This window comes from Hylaeus volcanicus, chromosome 5 (assembly GCF_026283585.1).
Source record: "Hylaeus volcanicus isolate JK05 chromosome 5, UHH_iyHylVolc1.0_haploid, whole genome shotgun sequence".
Taxonomy (NCBI): Eukaryota; Metazoa; Arthropoda; class Insecta; order Hymenoptera; family Colletidae; genus Hylaeus; species Hylaeus volcanicus.
In genome coordinates this window covers 1041116-1060145 of record NC_071980.1, presented here as the reverse complement: position 1 = coordinate 1060145, position 19030 = coordinate 1041116, and the positions used below count along the sequence as shown (strand labels likewise).

General features: G+C 49.4%; 1 protein-coding gene across 1 annotated transcript in view; it reads right to left on the bottom strand.

The window, feature by feature from the left end:
• The window catches only part of LOC128877126 (uncharacterized), a 36352-nt gene extending 21833 nt beyond the window's left edge, over nucleotides 1–14519 (bottom strand). Inside the window, exon 1 of the mRNA XM_054124155.1 lies at nucleotides 14280–14519. Coding sequence (XP_053980130.1) covers nucleotides 14280–14519 — 240 coding nt within the window. The remainder of the gene's footprint in view (nucleotides 1–14279) is intronic.
• Between the last annotated feature and the right edge of the window lie 4511 nt (nucleotides 14520–19030).

The following is a 19030-nucleotide window of genomic DNA, read 5'->3' as shown; positions in this document are numbered from 1 at the left end:
TCGCGAATGGGGCATATCCTTCGCTTCGGAGCGCCAGGCCAGCCCGATGCGCGGATAAAGGCGGATCCATAATTCCTTCTTTCTCTTTTCTCTCTCGCGGGGTGCCTGGCCCCCGGTAATTAATGAACACCGTGTAGAATAGGGAGAATTATTGCGCGCTTACGGGCGCGCGAGTTCTTTTATGAAAGGACCCCGAGATTGAAATCGTGCCCACGGATGCGCTCCTCCGCACGGCTCGTTTCCTAGCAATTTATGCGCGTTCCATAAAACCGAGAATGGAGCGCGTCATTGGACACGCGTCGCGCCACCGGTCTTTCGATTCGACGCAACAGTGTCGTTCGCCGGGTCTTTATTCCCAGTGCAAGACCCCAAATATAAATCAACATGTTGTTTTTAAGTCTCGTCGACGGAACCTGTGTTCTTGCGTCGGAGATGTCATCTAGCTGATCGTAAAACAAGCTCGAGTCGTTAGAAGAGAAACACGCTACGCAAACACGGAAAAACGCTCGAATTCTCTTTTAAAAACTGAACATTAAAACCTGTCAAAGCAGGGAAAGTGCACTCCACGTTCTTGGAATAAAATTAAAAATTGTTAACGTTCGTAATTCTCCCACGAAAAATTCCCCAGAAATTCTCCAAAAATTCCTCTTCTTGTCGTCGATGTATCCCTTTGACATTCGGCGGTCTTGACCCAGACAGCGCGTAAACTGACCCTTCGCGCGTTCCCCCGATCCTGTAAATACTGTCAGACGTTCGACTCGCCCGATGACGAACAGCTGCAGTTTGGCGCGAACCCCCGTAAGCGATCCCCGTCGCAAGCGGAACGAGTACGCAGGACCGTGGAACGTGGCTCGTCGCGAGTACCCAAACACGCCCGTGGACAAAAACTGAGCGTGCATCGACGCACAATGCAGTCGGCCTTTGCACAAAAGACACGAGACTTCGCTCCATCATCGAACGTCGACGGATTCGGCATTTGGAACTGGGAGGTAGCAACGGACGCGTTCAACGCGACCATTCCCCTGACGCCAAAAACCGGACGGTTTGAGCGTCGCTAATAAATACATCTCGTAAACGCCAATGACTATTTACAGTCGTTATTCAAATTATTAGAGGCATCGATCAAAGAACAGGTTTTTCAAGAATTTCACGCTACAATAAAATAATTATAATTCCGCAAAAAAAGCAGTTATATTGTGCAATTACCTCACTGGGTAGAAATACTTTTTTTAATTCCGTCGTGATGCGCGCCAACGATGCTAAAGTTCAAGGCGAGCGTCTGACGAACGCATCGCGCGGAAAAAAACACATGACGCGATAAAGTTTGACGAAACAAGACAGAAAAAAATGAACGTTCGACGGAACCAAGAACGCGATCGATCCGAAGATCGCGAGCTCCAACGTGTCGGTGCTATGTGTCAGCGTCGACCTTCGCCAACGCCGAGGAATGTCGACGGAAAATTGTCATTTTTTCCTACACTTTTTATCGCGCGCCATTATTTGCCGTGCTGTACGTAAACCGAGAAATGACGAAGCGTGCCGAAAAAAATGTGAGTCCTCGGTTCATCCCCTGTGCGCTTGGCGAACAAAAGCGGAAAAACCAGGGGTGGAGATGGCTCGGGCTTGCTCGATTTCGGGGATCCCGTGGCCCTGTTTCCCTCTCTTTTCCACTGTTCTCACCTACCGTTACCGCTGCTAATACGACCGGACAACAATGCGGACCCGTCCGCATTGCACGCGTCCGACCGCTAATTCCTCACGTTTTTTCTCCATCCCCTCTTTCGTCGCCCTTACCAACCCCGCAAACAACCTCCCTCCTCCTGACGCCCAGATCCACGTCTTCTGTTTCTGCGCGTCGTTTTCCATTCCTCTCCCTTCCCCCTTGCTCGTTCTTTTCCCGCGTTCCTCGCGGCGCTTTCGCCCTTCGACGACCGCTACTGACCAGCCCGCTGCCCCGTGGCCGGAATTGGGTTTCAGGAAGGACTTTTTACGAGGCCCTGCCCGTCTGCCTTGGCACGCTTCAAAACAACGCGACGCGTTGGACGCGAATAGTAAACACGAGTACGTGGAAGAAGACCGAATACCTGGAAACGAGTACGCGTCGAAGACTGCTACGGGTGGGGTCTTCGGAGAATTCGTATCGAGCCGGTAGAAATGGGAGCCGAAAGGAGACACGAGAGGCGTTGGCCATTGAAATTGATTTCCGGTGGATCCCAGAGACGCGGTGACTGTAGAGTTATTTGAATTTGTTCGGTTTCACCTCAGGGGCTGTAGATACGTTTGATTGTAGCTACAGTACGGGCTTAGCAATCGCGAGGTACCCGAGCTATAAGAAGGGCCAGTGGGCCCCAACAGACGGGTGAAGAAGCGTAACGTAAAAAGTTACGGATTAATGAAAGAAAAGACACGTGTACACGACTGGGACCACTTATAAAATAAAGAAACAAACAGTCTTACTTTTTTCATTCGAGTACATCGGCGCGCAAATAAATTGCACACCCGTGCGAACACTTCGCGCTGCGCAGCACACCTGTTTGACAACTAAGGAAAATGCGACTTTTTTCAATACCCCCTCGCGAAACTGAATATGGTAAAAACGACTCTATAACCAGAATATTCAACAGTGCCAATAACCTTTGTAACTGTGTTGACTCCTTTGCTGAATCTATTTACATTTCTAAACGTGCTACGAGGAAACTAGTCTCAAACTTATAAATTTCCTGCATATTACGTTTCTGTACAACTGTAAAGCTCCCTAATTTTATTACGAGTAAATGTAAACATAGAGTGGCGATAAGTTGCAATTCTAAATGCTGTTCGCAAAGAATCGGGACGCAACGCGTACCGTAAACGTCCGTTCCCTCTCTTCTGCGAAATTATGTTCGCGCACACGTCCGGAGAACACGGTAATCGTATCTTTAGGTGACACTAATCTTCCGGAAAATTGTTTCGAACGCGTCGTTGCGCCACAGAAACGCGTTCGTCCGTCGATGGAGCTGCGCGTAACGAGCCGTATAACGGGTGAAAAACGTATACCTTAACGAGGCAATCGCGTCAGCTGACAGCAACCATTAACAAAAATTGTTTGAATTAACCTGTCCAAGAAAACAAATGTTCCACTACCAATCGGTCAGTACTTGTCTATAAATTTTAATTCCACTCACTCGCGCCCCGAAGATAGCTTCCAAATGAAAATCGGAAACCTTCAATCGTTGGCGCGCGACCATACAAAACTCTGTGGCGCCTGAAAGCCCGCACCTTAATTCCCCTGGTCCGATACAGGGCGGTCTCCCTCACATCTAGTTTATTTCGCCACCCGTTACGTTCGGTAGCCGGATAGGGCAGCGATCCACCTCTCTATCTCTTCCTCTCCCGCATCCGAAATTTGCATGGCATTTACATCCGATTGCGGCGCGACGCGGCCTGAAAGTGCCGAACGCCCGTCCGCCCCCTCGCGGATCGAACTTGCCCCGAAGGGCACCTGCCTGCCCTTCGAGGGTCACGGACGCTGCGGTCCCGTCTAGCGCGAATTGCGCGTTACTCGCCTCTATGTTACCCACACCAGTGACGACTCCTATCGATCAGCCCACTGGAACAGGACAGAAATCCCGCTGCGAACGATCCGTCCATTAGGCATTTTGGAATCGGTGGAAACCGACCGCGTATCGAAGAGCAAAAGGCACCGGTAACACGAGGAACTGCGGGAAATACCCTTGTCATTCTACCGATTGCGAGTTGCTCGCACTCTTCAACGAAGGGGCCTAAGAACCGAGTCGAGAGGAACCCTATTCCAGCTTGACGTAAGATTGAGAAGCACTGTGGCAGATAGAAACGTTGCGCGAGAACAGGGACGCGTGTTGGGCGTCGACACCAAAGAATGGTACTTTTACAGACGCTTGCATGGATGTTTCCGCTACGCGAACGGGAATCGATGCAAACCTCCAGCCTACGACGCTTCATTGTGTTCAGTGCTACGCGTGTTGGCATGCGTCGAGCGTAATAGCACGTTACTTGCGCGGTGGATAGTCTGGATAGATAGTTGGACCAAAACGTCTTATTGCTCTTCGACCAGGTGCCCGATCTGGACTGTAAGGTGAATGAAGATAGACCGATGGATGGATAGCCGATAAGTGGAACACTTCTGGTAGACAAACAATGGTGTTCCTCGTCAGTCGATGAGTCACCTTTATCGCCAACAGTCAGCTGATGTGCAGGAATCATGGAACAATAGAAGGAAAGCAGAACTTTTCTCCTTCCTCTCCCGCGCGAGCATAGGTTGATACCCACGCGAAATCACGCTTGATAATAATCTACCGGCGGATTCACCTTCCCCACATAGAAAGTCACCGATCAGGACTGCAACGACATTTACGTAGAATGCGAATCCAAGCCTTGAAGAGAAGACATTTCGAAGTGTCAAACGGTACGTAAATAGTATCAATGAAGATGCTATCGGAAATGATACTACCACGAATAGAAGAAAAGTTGAAAGGAATCCACGTTCGGAGGAAGGAACGTTCTTTCAGATGTCAAGATGGAGAGAACCATTCGGTAGCGAGTTTTGGAGAACGTTCACCGCGCCACCCACTCGCTGGAGCATTATGCCTTGGGGTTTCCGAGCGAACGCTCAAGGTAAACCGAGAGGAGTCAGGGTCATAGGTGCAGTTACGTCGGAATTGAACATTATTTTCAGCGAGTGCTGGCCACTTAACTTAGGCGACCGCGCGCGCGCGCGCATGTGCGTGTCATAGGTCCCATTATCGCGGCCACTTGGTGTCGAGTCTGTTCGCTGAAGTTCATGCCGCGTTCATTCGAGCTGTTTCGCGTTCATATAAACTAGACGCTTTACGACCAGTCGCATTTTCAACCACGAAGAGCGCACCTTCGACCAGTGATATTTTATTTATTATTTATTTATTGATCTAGCAGAGAACTACCACCCATTTTCAACAAATTCGAAATCAACGAAAGGACGACTTAAACCACCCGTATTCTTATCGAGACTGTCACAAGGGATGTAACAGCAATCGATCCGAACGGTTCTTATGTTAAGTACGTAAATAAAATTTTATGTTTCCGATTCATCTAAATATATTGTACGATTTCAAAGAATTCGAAGCGTTCAAGAGTGACTCCCATAAACAATTGTTATCGAACGAAAGCAAGAGGTTTCCTATTCCCCGTTAGCACGAACGTTACGCTCTCGATTGTCCCTTGACCCTCGCTGAAGAGGACTGGACTCGCGCGATAGAATTACCTTCCGCGTGAATCGGAGAACGTGGACGATGGGGCTCGAGAGTTTAAAAGCGTTTCTTTTTTATTTCTGGGGCCGTTTCTCTCGCGTCTGCTATCCTAGCCAGGAGCAACAGGCCGGTTATAAAACGCTCTCGACGCGTCGGACGAACGTCGTAAACGCGGGACCGCCAGCGAACGAGGCTCCATTCGATTTTTATCGACGATCTCGCTGAAAGACTCGCGGCTAGACGCTGAAAGTTTAGATCTCTCGCGCATTAAACAACAAATAAATTTGAATGAAACTTTAGAGTAGCCTCGAATAATGTTCGAGTCAAAACGAGTAAAGAAGTCCTTTCCCATTTTGCAATCCGAGGCTTCGTTATCGAGATACAGACGTGTGAAGGTCTTACACGCGATCAGCTGATCGAGCTACAAAATGGCGCGCACCGAGAGTCGCATTAACGAACTTCAATTGCTCGTATCGAGCTAACGAATCTTCCGATTCCAAAATGGTAAAGGACTTTTCCCTTTCTTTTCTCGCGCAGAATGGATTCTGAGAATCCTGCCCATTAAATCCAGAGCAACCAGGCATTCGAATAATATATTCAAATTATATTCGGCGAAATATTCGACGAGATGCTCCAGTCCTACTTCAGAGGCCAGGAAAGAGCGAACGGCTAATTGAATCGTCGCTCGTTCGAGATTAGAAACGCGCCGCGGATGAGCGTGACTCACGCCGCGATCGGTGAGCGTATATTAAGTGGCTCGATTTTATGGACCATCCAGGAGTCGATTAGGCGGCCCGTAACGGCGATACGCGAGACGTAGCTGCATCGCAAATTCGATTCCATCGCGAGTCCTTTCGCGCGACCGTTCGATCAGGAATTTTGTCCCGAGACGAAAATCGACGCTGCGCCTTCCGCCTCGCCTTCTCCTTGACATTTTCCGCCCGACACCTACAGACTACTTAACTCCGCGGAATTCAATCGCCGCGTCGAAGCGATTAGACGCACTGGAATCGATCGTTCGACGCGTACGATCCTCGACTCCATCCTAGCCAAGACGGAGACGAATCATCGCAGAATACACTTTCGTGTTAACGCGACCCTTATGGTTAACGTAAAGTCGTTTAAAGGAAGTCCTCCGCGTATACGAGAATCGGGTTTAAGCGAATCGGCTTCGGGGTGGTCGGTGGCGGAAGCTGCCAACCGGGGACATCGCATTCCAATCGATCGCGGTCGATCTTCGCGAATCGGGTGCCCCGAAAAGAGCACGGCGTTCGACTCGCCGCGATTCGATCGTGACCGTCGATAAAATTGAGAATGCACGCGGTCTGCCGGGTTTTAATGAATGAACGTCTCGCGTGGATGGGGCACGGGGCGGGCGAGAGCGCGTGGAGGGGTGCATACGAGAAGAACGGGCCACTGGAAGGGCGCTGGCGGGGAGGTAGGGGAAGATAGAGGAGGGGAGGACGTTTGTACGCGACGTAGGAACACAGGGAACGAATACAGGCGCTCGCGAGAGGTAGTCATAGGCGAGTTAACGGCGTTTGTGTAACGACGGGACGTAGCCGGAACGGATAGCTCGCCGCGGCTGTGCGGATCTACATAATGTTTATTATGCTAACCTAGGCCAACGCGCTCGCATCAACAAGTGTTATATTATCATTCAAATAAAATGTTTTAATCTGCATACGTTTTATCGGCCTCCCGCGGGCATGCGGAATGCGCCACCGGCACGAGACACGCGTTCCATCGCCCCGGGACCAGACACGCGTCCCCCCTCCCCCTCGCCCTACAATGACGCGCCTTTCATGCGTCCGAATAACAGGGTACCCCGAAACAATTAACGACCAGGATATGTTTATGTATATCGGCATGGGTAATATGTGGACGTCAGAAATTTGGCGCGTAAGGGAGTATATACATAATGTTGCGGAAGTGCAGGAACACCCTGTCGTCCCTGTCGAGTGGCGACTGGAGTTTCCATACTTAGAAGGAACGGTCGCAGGTGGAATTGTCAAACTGTCGAATTGTTCGGGAACTATAAATTGTATTATTATGTAGTACATCTACATAATAATATAAACATCCGCGCGTATGGTCCATCCACAGACCGGTTATCGAAGGAATCGGCGATAAACTTTCGAGCGGAATTATAAATTCGTTAGCGAGTCGGTCGATCCGGTGCAGCTGCGAATTTACGAAGCCGGAATCCCGTAGTAGCGGGTGTCGGCGCGGTCTGAAAGGTCAATAAAATTACTCGGGGGCGCAAATACGCTGCAGATTCGATAGCGTACAAATGTTACCGGCGCGCACCAACGCCGCCGATAAATATACTCGCCAATCCAATTACGATCGGCGGACGCTCGTCCATCCTTCGGCCTGAAAATACGACGCCCACGTCCTGTCGCGATGGAACCTCGAATTTGTTACCATTCGCGGAAAAGCATGGCAGCCAACTCGATAACTTTTTTAAACAGAAATACTACTGCGCTCTTCCTCGACGAAATAAACCGTTTTACCACACTATTCGTTTCGAAATATCCACGAGTCTCCTCCGCAGAAATGGACCAAGGATCGAAGTTTCGCATCGTCGAACATTTTCGTCGAAGCGCGGCATCCCGGGAATCTTTATCACGGTCCTGCGGGTCGGCCAAAACTTGGGGCGAAAACTTTGCAACGGATTTTCGATTAGACCGGACGGAAAGGGCCCAGGCGAGATTCGCGAAAAAGTTTTCGAGCAAAACGCCGCCGTAATCCGACGGTTTATCGGTCTCGGGGGTCGCGTGCGAGGATAAAACGGCACGCACGGGATAATTCGCGGAGGGGCAGGGGATAGGCGAGCACGAGCTCGTCACGTGAGCGGAAAAGGGCCAAAGGAGCCGCGGGAAAAAGTCACTTCGCCGAGGAGGCATTTCGCTCGCGTTCCGTCGGCTGAAAGCGTGACGGCACGAATTCGAGCCGACGCCAATCCGTGTGACACATAATTGAATCAAACGTCCGCATTCTTGTCGTCGACGGACAGGGGGTGAGCGAGACGAGCGCAAAAAAGCGGGACGTCTTGCGCCGCGGGTGTGCACGCACGCAATGCTACCGCCGCGACGCACGACACTGGGCCAGTAGTCACTTTTCGTTATGGTAACATTTCTATTAAACAAACAGAAAATTTTCGCCCTCGTTATCAACAGCCTTTTGCCATCTACTGTGCAAATTTTCAATGCTAGATCGATGAAAATGAATGAGCCTATTGGACGATAAACAAGTATCGAGAGTCGCAGAAATGACATTACTTTCCAGTCCGCCTAATATTTCAAAATTTTGGTTAACAGATATCTACAGAGAAAGAGGAAGAGGAATAGATTTTTCGTTTGTAGCAAAGAAATCGGAGCCGCGATGTCTGTGTTCTCGGAGAGGAACGGTTGAATGAAACTGGTGGCTCGAGTGAAATTCTCGATTCCAGAATTACATGCTCCGACGGAGGAAGCGCGGCGCGTGGTAACCAGTGATATAACCGAATGAATAATAAACGCTCGAATAATAACGGCGCCGCAGGAATTAATGAATAAGACATTTTGCGTGCCTGAGCGTTTCGACTTATTTTCGTATGCGGACATCTACACTTTCGCTCAAAAGTCGCTTGGCACGATTAGTGTACGTCACGTGAGTCTGAAAACATGCGACCATTATTTTTTTTAAAAAGTGGAAAACTATTGTTTGAAGAGGTGACCCCTATTATGAATAAAAAATTTGCAACCTTGAAAGGTGCACGATAGATAGCAAAGTGAAACTAGATCATCCCCTCCAGGACGTAACCAATGCCGATTAGAGGGAGGTTATTAAACTTGACCTCTAACACATGCAAATGGGTAATCGGTAAAAATATTTTTAATTTGTTTGTTGGAAATATTATAATTTAAGAAAATATCCAAGGCAATCCCATTTAAGTCAGCAACTAGTAATGGATTGCATACATTAGATAACGAAAGTAGGTAAACATTCACAAATTACTCGAAACGCTAAAGTCGCGTTAAAAAGAGCAGGTGTCCTAAGACTTTTGAGCGTTAGTGTACACTCGAAGGATCTCTAGGATGAACGTTCGACCGCTAGATTTAAATATCCAGTTATGCAAAGTATCGTGACGGTGCTCCAATTGTCCTCGTCGAGTTCCGGGCTTCCACGAATGGGACAAAATTCTATTACGCTAATAGACGATAAATAAAAATACGTTACACTGATTTATCAGCGATGTCTGTTCAATCGAACAATTACACAGGTTAGTTTGCATTCATTTAACGCAACCTATGATTAGTTTGAGACATGATGTCGGTAATTGCTTGTTTTTGATCATCTTCATGAATAAAAGTATGTTTGTGGTAGTTGATTGATTTTAAGAGGAGTTACGAGTATTTGGTTTAAAAATATCGAGGCGACTAACGATTTTAGAGTGAATCATAATTCCATTCTATAATTTGAATTGTAATTCTTCCTTGACGTACAACGAACACTGTTTATCTTTTATCGATTACGCGATATTATTATTCAGATGGGAATTCTGCCCATTCCCGATGGAAACCGAGTTTTGGTTCCTGGTTGAATGGTGGCCGGAGGGATCGGACGTTAGGTAGAGATGCGTGCCGTCTCTTTCTGCTGGAAGTCGGTCATTCGTCTCTCTGTCTCTCTTTCTCTCTCATTGGCGCTCCACGCGAGCCTCCGCGTTGCTTTCTCTGTCTCTGGGTCACTCGCACGGGGAACCTGGGTGGGATCTTTCCGTGCCACCTGTGTCTTCATTATTCAGCAATGCAAATAGATTACCGGCGCATTACCATAATTAGATTCAATATTTGTAACTTGTCACGCCATTAGTATAATTCATCCGGTCGCGGTCGTTGAGTTCGCTCTGGCGATCTGACAGCTTGGCGAACAGGATCAGAAACCAACCGAAGCGAGCGTATTTCCTCCCTTTGGAAATTCCCGCCCTTTCGACCTGCTACTCTCGTCTGCCATTGCCACAACTCGCGAAGGAAACGTAATCAATAAAAGGCAAACAACTTTCAAAAGTACGTAAAGGTTAGTAAAACCATCCGATAGAGTAAATTACACGAACGATCGTTGAATGCATACCCACGATTACCCTCGGTTATCTTGATTACGTTAGGTCGGAATAATTAATTATCCGACAATTAATATAAAGGAGTAGCTGTCTAGTGGAACACTCTTGTTTTTGTCGAGGCGATAAGAAAATCACCCAACGCAGATTTTCCGCGACAGAACGATCTTCGTGTCGCGATCGGCGCGTCAATAACGCGACATCGGGGCAACCGGAAGCCTCGCTGCTCGTAAAACACGTAGCGATCGACGCGATAAATTATCAGGTTGCGAGCAAACACAGGTAAAAAAGGACTACTGATAATGTTCCTGGTATTCAAACGATTACATCGATTTCCGCGTAGATTTATCATCGTCAAAATTGGAGATCGCAATCGTCGTTATCCAACGTTGCACGATCATTCGATTAACTTGTTTTACGAAATACTTATAGGTACGAATTTAATCGTTTGTACTATGGAATTCTATTTTAATCCTTGCGTTCGGATGAACACCCTCGCCATATAAAATTTCAACCCTCTGCCCATTCCACTCTCGACGTAGCATTAATTTAGAATTTGAAACGTGTTCCAAGAGCGGCGCGGCTTAAGGAAAAGCGTGCAGTAAAAATGGAAAAACAGGTCTTGGAGTCCACCCTGGCTGTCGAAGGCTACTAGAACGCAATAGCTCGCGGTAAAAGCGTTTTTCCGACCGAGGAATGAGCTGCTCGGCGAAGGTCGACGACGACGTCGTCGAGAGGAACGCGGCGGAGGCGCGGTCGCACGCGCACCGATCGCATCTGGAGCAGACAGATCGCTCGATCTTCGACCACGATCAACGTCTATCCGTCGATGGTGCGAGATAAAGGCAAGTTGCGTAATCGAGGTCGGCGATTCTGGCTGGGAACAATTTTTTTTCGACGCAATTCGCTGCGGCGCGATCACGAGAGGTTATCGGGTCGGTGATGTTTTCGGGTTAGTCAGTAGGATCGGTGGTGGACGTTTGCCCTCAATTAACTTCATAAGTGAGTAAGGAGGCGTGCGGCCAGTCGGTCGTCCGTCAGTTCGCTCGTATCTCGCGCGCCCGACGCCGACGCCGACGCGACGTCACACGTCGAACGCGAATCTTGGAGGATGCCGATGATGGCGGATGGTTGCCTCGCTACGACCACATTTTCTCTCCAGAAATCGCGGAGAGAACCTCGACCTCTTCGCGCCATCCCAAAGAGAAGCCATCAGTGTCGGAACGAGCGATTTCGTTTACCTTTGGTCCGTTTCGATCCAACTGCGACGATGATAAATATCGAAACAGAACTAAATAGCGTTCCCTTGATCGCTGATTATCGTTACGACGAGAGAGGAAAATTTTCAGAGACCTGCGAGCCGCTTTCCGGTCTGATTCCGCGACCGGCGGAGAGCAGCGCGAGCCAGTCGCTGTAATTTACGCTCCTCGTCCTTCGGCCGTGGAATCCAGATACCGTGTCAACGAGACCGATCGTTAAATCCGACCAAACTGGACGCGAGCGTTCTCCGTGTCTCCGAAATTGGAGAACGAGCTCCGATTGGCGCGTAGAAAGCGGAATCCCAGCTATTCGACGCCGCGGCCCTTCTTCGCCGCGGGGATCCGTCAAGTCTTTAGGCTAGGCCAGAGATCGTCATTCCCCACAAGGATCGAGTGACACGATCTAACGATCGTCGCCGAAGGAAAGCTTTGCAAGATTTTTTTAAAGCTTTTTTTTTTTATATGTAGGACTCGAGGATAAACTTTTCTGAGAAAAATAAATCGAAAAATCATTCACTGTTTTGCATTCGGAGGCCCCGTCGCTCAGATACGACCGATTAGAGACGTTGGTCCCGATGCGCGCCATTTTGTACCGCGGTCAGCTGATCCGTACTCCCACACACGCAAAAACTTGGACTGTTCGTATCTTGATAACGAGGTTTCCGATCGTAAAACGGTAAAGGACCTTTTGGTTCGATGGCACGAAAAGAAAGGCTTCCTGATGAAAATACACCAAGTTCATCGAACACAGAAAACCGAACATCGCGCGTAATCTTCCTCGCGGTTTCTATTACATACGTCGCGTGAGTCACGCGCGAATGTGCGACGCGCAATTGTTTCACATCGTTTACAAAATCCCTGCGCTCGGCGTGGGGCTAGCCTAAACGAGCCACGCTCGATCTTTATTGTATCTACGGCCTCGATCGATGCCCGCGCTCTTTGGCCGCTTATGAAAACGGCGTCGTCCGTAGGATCAGCGAGACACTCTCGCGAGTCACGCCTACGCGAGAATTTGCCGCTCGAGTGAAAGAAACGCGAACAGAGGGACTCGGGCCAAAGGGAGGAAGAAGGAACAAAGAGGTGTACGCGTGTGTATCCGTGTAAGTGCGCGCGCGTGCCTGTGAACGTGTGCGATCGCGTTGGTGGATGGCGCGCACGCGGGGACCCGAGCTGTACGCGCGCGATCCGTACAGGTGTACGTTTCACGAATGCGCGCGTAGGCTCGTTTACTTAGCCAATGCCATACCTGAGTTATTTATCTGTCTTTTGCCCGGCAGCACCAACCGAGAATGCCTCTATATACGAGCAGCGAACACTCTTAGAGAGCTGTACGCGTGGGTCCGGAGCTGTTCAAGGCCTACCTGCTCGCTTGCTCGCGCTGCTCGGACGATCGCTTCTCTCCCTCCTCTGTCTCTTTCTCTACCAGCTACGCAATATCGCCGCGAGTCGACGGGAGAAAAAGAACGAGCATCGAAAATTCGATGGAAAACTAAAGAAGAATGGGGAGGGAGCAGCATCTTCTTTCAGCTGGGGTACTGGACTCTGGACCAGATCTCGGGCGATGCAGGACAGTCAGATGACGAAAAGCCTATGGTACAAGGATAGATCCATCGATCTTTGGATCAAAGAAAAAGAAACGCAGACTTTCCACGAAGATGAGCAACTTGGCAGTGCGGGATCACAAAGCATTCGTCCATCCCGTACGATTACATATGTCCGGTAACTTGGCTCCCAACCTCGACTCCCAAAAGTTGGATAGATTCCTCCGCCAGTCCAAGAGAAAGTCTATCATACCCTGCTCTAGCCCGTCTAGAAATCTCGAAACCATCGGGCCACAAGAGGACCCGATCGCGAGGCTGGTCAAGGTCGCCTTTCGAGTCCCCGAGCGTGTTGGGGGGCTCCAGCGTGCAGCGACGGGGGTCACACGGTGGAAAAACGGTTGGAACGTGGTCAGAAGACCGCGGCGTCCTCGATATCGGGGCGACGTTGGGCGTCGATCGGAGGCCGCGAGAGGAAATCGCGGCCGCGCTAGGTGTGGGTATACCTAAACGATGGACGAGGCTCTCTGTACGTGGCTCGACGAGCTCTCCGTAGCCGGATTGTCAAGTGACGTCAGCGCACCGGAAATGGAATGTAGGTAGCTGTGCTTATTAAGCTTCGCTGGCTGCCCGCAGAGGAAGAGACGGGGCACGGGGGTACAGGGAGTGAGGAGGGGGCGGTGGTGGCAGGAGGGAGAAGGCCTGCGGAGCGCAAGAAGCGAAGGAAGGATGGCGTTCAATTGTTTCCTCTGCACACGCGTGCCGAGTATCGTCGACGTCGTTCCTCTTCGCGCGAACGGACGTGTGGCGTTGTACGTATACCTACGTCCGTTTCGCGAGGAGAACGTGGCCGACGGAGACAACGGCGTCAACGACGACGGCGATCCTAGTGTGGGGATCGGCTATTAAATCAATGCGCCGCTGTCAGGATCTGTTCACGCCTCGCTAATGCGTCCGTGGAATGACAACGAGCCCTGCTAGCAGCTCTCGCGGAGCCTCCGGAGGTCTGCCAGGTTCCATAGATCCCTCGGCCTGCCACATCCCAGAGATCACTTGGCGTGAAAGTTCAATTTCAAAAGTATGCTGTCTGCACGCAACGCGACGGCGTCTAATCAGACGATTGTACGAGCAGACATACCAAGACCTGGACGAAGGCATTCGCAGCGACATTCGCTGCGGTTGAGAGGATTCTATTTTTACCGCAGGTGGCTGCGGCATCTTCTTCCTGTTGAGCCATCTGCTTCGCAACGAGCAACTTAATTTTCGAGGTCCATGCAATGAACTTGGTGCTACCAGCATGGGGATCGAGGAAACGACGAGGAGCGTTTGAGAGCCACTGCATGGGAGGATGACCGATACACAAACTTGGAGAAACCATCTACTAGGGCAACCGTTTCGGGTGGACACTTAATGGTCCAGGACTATCGCCGCGCCGCAGAGAAAGGACGATCCCGATTGAATAATCCGTAGGACGATATCCCCGAGTATCGACAAACTCTTATCAGAGGATTGGGAGGATAAGCCGTAACGCGAATCTCCAACGTGCACGTACGCGGCCGTTGGGGCAGTGTACGCAGACGTCACGGTACGCCTATAACAGTAATTTTGGTAGGTGTGAACGAAACGTTGCGCGACTAACAGAGGGTGGAACGTCGAAGGATGAACGAGGAGGACGGCTAGACCGTTCGCCAAAGCGCATGTCGCCTCTGTTGGAAAGGGGGTAGCCGACGCCTGCGCCTCCGATCGACGCCGACGTCCCTGCCCCGTCCGCCCAGTCTCCTTTCTCCCCATTTGTGTCTCCTTCTCCTTACTCTTTGGCCCCCAATTCGTACCCCTTTCACGTCCCTCCCTCACTTTCCATTTCTCTAGCATTTTTTCCCCTCCGTCTGTGAAATCTCTGCTCGCCTGTCTCCTAACTACTTTTATCATCCCTCCCTCGTACCTCCGCGCGCCACTTTCCCTCCCCCCGACAGCCTCCGGCGTGTCACTGTCCTTGCTGGCTGGGATCCCCTCCGCCTCCGCCTGATAGTTTCACCCCCTTTCGCCGCGACTCTCATTGTACGCGCGCATCACGCACCGACTAGGTGAAACCGTCCGACGATTTCCTGGTTGACACCTGATTCTGCGGCTTTTCCCGCGAGCAAACGTCTCCTCGAGACGCGAGAAGTCGAGGAGTCGAGACGCTGCGGAGATTCGACGAGTGTCGATTAAGCATAAAGAAGAGGAATAGAGAACTTTTCAAGTTGTTAGATGTACGGTAAGAAAGCTCGAAGAGTGGGGATAACCACGCGACAGTTATCGAACAAATCTCCCGCGACAAGTATCTGTATTAGTCTATGCTCTCGAGATACCGTGGTACCCGGCAATTTTCTCAGCTTTCGATATCAATTTTTGCCTGACCTCTCGCCTTTTTGTTTTCAAACGGAACGAGTGTCCGCTAAGGCAGGTGCAACGGCGGAAACGCGGCGATTAACCGCATTCCGGCGTGGCGATAACAAGACTGATCGAGCGTCTCCGACAATCCGATAGTTGGGGACCCCCGGTTAGTTGCGTCACTGGATGTCGCAAAAATTACGTCTCCGAGAGATCCTAGAGTCGATACGGGGTGGACAAGCTCGCCCCGGGATTCAAACCTGTTCTGAAAATCGATTTAACGGTCACCAGCCGTTCCAGGTCTACCTCTAACCGCGAACCTAACACAAAGAATCGCCTCCCTTTTCGCCGATGATCGCCTCCCGCGCCACCTTATCGCGCCGGTTAATCGCGCTGCTTCTCTCCATGCATAATTAAACGCAATTCGCGCTTCCACGTAATAATCGGCTGCGCTGCGAAGCGACGCGAGTCGCCGAGGCAGCCTGAGGAGTATCGCTCGTCAGACGCAGGAACCGGAAACGCGTGTCTGCTGGCCGATCAACGCCTTTATACGGACAGGAGATGTCCGGTGCCCGTGATGGTCCCTCAGAATGAGCTCAGAATGAGTACCACCACTCGACCTTCGAGGCGTTTTTCGCCGACAGCGCTCGATAATTATTATTAGATGGCGAATCACTCGGGAGTGGGAGTGGGTCTGACGAGGCCAAGATGACAGTCGCGTGCTCAAATTCGTTTGGAAATTTATTTCGCAGCTACCTAACCTCAGGGTCGAACGTTCTCGTCGCGAGTATGCGTTTCCCACAGCATCTAGCGAGTAAACAAGCCGCGCATTCGCTGGCGATAGCTTATGCTCACCGTGCAAATCCAGTTCCACCGTGACACACGCAAGTGCCACAAAGGATCCCTCACTGGGCCGACGCGGAGAGCACCCAAGTGACTGGGCCAAAGGGTCGAAGAAAGGGGAAGGATCTAAACCTGCAGAGTTTCTTTTTCTTCCAAGGAGAATCGACTACCGTTTCAGTCAACGCTCAGACACTCAATGGGTCGTTTCCAGTTTGCACACTTTCGTTCCCAAGCATCGGATCATTATAGCTCTCGGAGCAAGCTGTCGGTAAATCTGTTAAACGACGGACTGGTTTGTCCACCAGACGACCAATCTCGTCAATGCCATCGACAATCGAGTCGTTCGATTATTAATATCGTAAAGCGACACCTCCGTGGATCAATCGGGTTTAGGAAAAATCGACGCATGTTGCTTCTTTCCTCGTCTTTGTCGCGTGTTAAATTAAATTAACAAACGCGCAGCCTCTCGGCCAACCGGATTTTGTTCTCCTCGCGTTCGATTAATCCACGAGGCTCTCTTCAAACCTCGATTCCGCAAAGATTTCGATTCCCCCGCGCGACGAAACGGGATTACATAATCCCACGGATCGCAGTTCCAATCGGGCACGAAATAATTGGAGGTGGATCCCGACCGGGTCCAATTTTTGCGCGCGGAAGCGAGTAATCGTTCGCCTCGAGGATCCTAGGGTTGCGCAACGCTGTTTCTGGAAAGGTGATCTACTTTGCACAGCTGGCGATTAAGTGTCTCGAAAACGAATTCGACGCTAGATGGGTCCGATAAGAATCGATGACGTTCGACGATAGAGGAAGCGGGCAAACCCAGAGGTCGGTAAACTCGATCGCGCGTAAAAAGTAATGGGACAGGACTCTGAAAATATTTATCGGCGAACAGATTAGTAATCGATATTGTACACATCGAGGTGTCAGGTCGATGGAGAATAATGAGATGAATGAGTGATATTGTTAACGGAAAACCGCAAATAGTTCAGGCTATGTTGAAAGCAGTTTAATTAACGATGGCTCTATTTATTGTGTCAAGTCGGTTTCATAGTCTATAGAAATAGAACCTGATATTAGTCATCGAGCAAGTAGTTAGCGAGGAGATAACGTAGAAACTATCGATATTTAGCATTTCCTCGGGTGATTACTTTGAAACAATAATCATTTGTTGCAATGAAAAATGTTCAACTCTTCTTCAGCCTACGATTAACTCGGAAACGAGTTTAATTCTATTGTTGCTTTCTTTATTTAAACTTTATTTTGTTTCTTCGCTGAAGTTGTTCAAAGTTCACCTTATTTTTCTCATTGAAACAGATGGTCTTCGCGAGAAAGAAAGGAAAGATCAACAAGCAGCAATTAATCCACGGTCGACGTGGTCTGTGCTGGCGTCAATTAAACGAGCGAGGATTAGTGTGAATCATAATGAATAGTATTGTCTATGAATCGTTCGCGAGACACTCCCATTCACCGATCTTCGATGTAAACGTTTAAACAAACGGAGCGTAAATTTCGCTTGGACTCCACGACTGCGTCCTAGAAACCAGTCTCTTTTGTCCATATTCTTCTGCCACCGGTTGCATCGGTTCGAGTAACGAATCCGAAGGGGGCTCCGTGTCTGTGCGCAACCAGAGATGGTGGAAAATTGTATTCGAGCAATGGACAAACAAAACATAAATTCGATAAAATTATTAAAGAAATTCCAAGTTCCAATCGGGCCACGAATAAATCAACGATTGGGTAATTTACCTTGTCAGCAAACACGAGAAAGATTCTCTCCCTGTTCCGCATGCGGGGATGTGTAGTATTGCCAACGAGAGCAAAAAAAAAAACAAATAATAACGCCAGTTCTGTTGTTGTATTACTTTCATGTCGTTTATTAATTAAAATTCAGTAGTAATTTAGTTTTTGCCATTCTAACAAAACGTCACCACCATTCGCCAGATCTTTATTTTACGTTAATAATAATTAATGTTTAATTATAATAATATACAAGGGAGAAGGGAGGAGCTGTTTACAGTTTTTTTGCGTGTTTCGGTTTCTCGATTCGTTTTTCGCGTTTCTGTGTGTGTATGTGTGTGTGTGTATTTTTTTCGCGTACACCCTATAAGTAACTTTACATGCCTTTTTTCGTGGTCGCTTCTTTTGTCTCACTTTCACACGCGGACGCATTCTCGGTTGTCTCACTCTCTCGCCAGAAGCACGCATTCGTCGTTGACGCAATAATTTTCGATAATCTAACCGCGACTAACGGAGAAAAATTAACAAAACAACGGTGGCTACGAGCCAGAGATGGGCAGAGATTATTCGAAGAGCGGACGACGAATAAAACCAACACCCACGGCAATTTATTCGCGACGTCTACCGGAACGGAGCAAGTTTTTGTTCTACAAATAAAATCCTAATTTTTATTCCAAGGGTAGCGAACAGGAAAGTACTATTTCGTTCGTTATTCGAAAGATTCGCGTGGGGGTTTTCATTGCTCATCTCTGGTTCGAACGGATCTCGTTGGCCCAACAAATCGCCCCCACCGTTCTTCGCTTTCCCATTCCTCTGCTAGTTTTCTCTTTAAATAACAAAAGCCAGGGCCAAAAATAAGTGGCGAGGGAATGGAACAAACGCGTGGCGAACTGGTTCCTTATCGAAAAGCTCCTCGTCGAGAAAGCTCTGCGAGAG